Source organism: Priapulus caudatus, unplaced genomic scaffold, assembly GCF_000485595.1.
Source record: "Priapulus caudatus unplaced genomic scaffold, Priapulus_caudatus-5.0.1 Scaffold350, whole genome shotgun sequence".
In the NCBI taxonomy this organism is placed as follows: Eukaryota; Metazoa; Priapulida; class Priapulimorpha; order Priapulimorphida; family Priapulidae; genus Priapulus; species Priapulus caudatus.
The window spans coordinates 218,596-220,048 of record NW_014577411.1 but is presented as its reverse complement, the minus strand read 5'-3'; the positions used below and the strand labels follow the sequence as shown (position 1 = coordinate 220,048).

At 44.5% G+C, this 1,453-nt stretch overlaps 1 protein-coding gene across 1 annotated transcript in view; it reads left to right on the top strand.

Moving 5' to 3' along the window:
* Nucleotides 1-532: 532 nt before the first annotated feature.
* The window catches only part of LOC106809390 (DENN domain-containing protein 4C-like), a 10,480-nt gene continuing 9,559 nt past the window's right edge, over nucleotides 533-1,453 (top strand). Inside the window, 1 exon segment of the mRNA XM_014812455.1 lies at nucleotides 533-611. Coding sequence (XP_014667941.1) covers nucleotides 606-611 — 6 coding nt within the window. The 5' untranslated portion in view covers nucleotides 533-605.

The window sequence follows — 1,453 nt, the reverse complement described above, 5'->3', positions numbered from 1 at the left end:
TAACTCTACGATATATCTGCCTGTAACTCTATGATATATCTCCCTGTACCTCTATTATATATCTGCCTGTAACTCTATGATATATCTGCCTGTAACTCTAAGATATATCTGCCTGTAACTCTATGATATTATATATCTGCTTGTACCTCTATGATATATCTGCGCCTTTGTTACCTCTATTTGAGGTATATCTGGCCGTGTAACTCTATGATATCATCTGCCTTTAACTCTATTGATATATCTGCCTGCTACCTCTATGATACTATCTCCATGTACCTCTACGATATATTCTTAGCCTTGTACCTTCTAACCTCTATGATATATCTGCCTGTACCTCTATGATATATCTGCCTGTACCTCTATGATATATCTGCCTGTAACTCTATGATATATCTGCCTGTAACTCTATGATACATAACGTGTAACGTGTAACCTGTAATGTGTTGCAGGTAAGCGGATGGAGCGGTTTCGCACGACGAGCGAGTGTAACACGGCGTCGACGACGACCGACACCCGCGTCTCCTCGATCACACTCAGCTTCAAGCCGAAGCTCGCCACGATGACGGAGCTCAGCGACCAGCGATTCTACGCACAGGCAGACGAGAATGCTGGTACGGAGGCTGTGCATGCGTGCGCAAGGGTGCAGCGGCGATAGTACTCCAGTCAATATATGCAAATTTTTGGCCTACCTGGAACAAATTGCAACAGGTTTTATTGTTGGAAGTTGTTGATTAGACCCGCCTAATCTTCATATGCAGAATCCGCCAAAATCAGACCACGGCACCTTCTGTTGCAATTTGTTCCGGGTATTTCATATATTGACTGAACTATAGCGTCGATACGAGAAGTAGAGGTTTTCCGCACAGGGAAGTCCTGTGAATGATCACGTGGGCGTAGAAAACCCTTGCTCTATTTCTGGGGTAACCCAAGCCTTCGTCTTGTTGTAAACCGTCTTCCCATTTGAGCAGCTCTTATTCTTTTTGGCTTCGTCATATCTTTTGACCCTTCTCTATTTATTACATAACTTTCTTGTTTTAGCCTTTCACTGATCTCGACCTAGCCGCGACCTCACCTTCCACTTCTTCCTTTGACCTTGCATTCTTCTTAAACCAACCGTGACTTAACCTTTCGCTTCTTTTTTTGACCTTGCATTCTTTTCAAACCAACCGGGACCTCACCTTCCGCTTCTTCCTTTGACCTTGCATTCTTTTTAAACCAACCGTGACCTCACTTTCCGCTTCTTCCTTTGACCTTGCATTCTTCTCAAACCAACCGTGACCTCATCTTCCGCTTCTTCCTTTCACTTTGCATTCTTACCAGACCAACCGTGACCTCATCTTCCGCTTCTTCCTTTGACCTTGCATTCTTACCAGACCAACCGTGACCTCATCTTCCGCTTCTTCCTTTGACCTTGCATTCTTACCAGACCAACCGTGACCTCTTCGATTCCGTC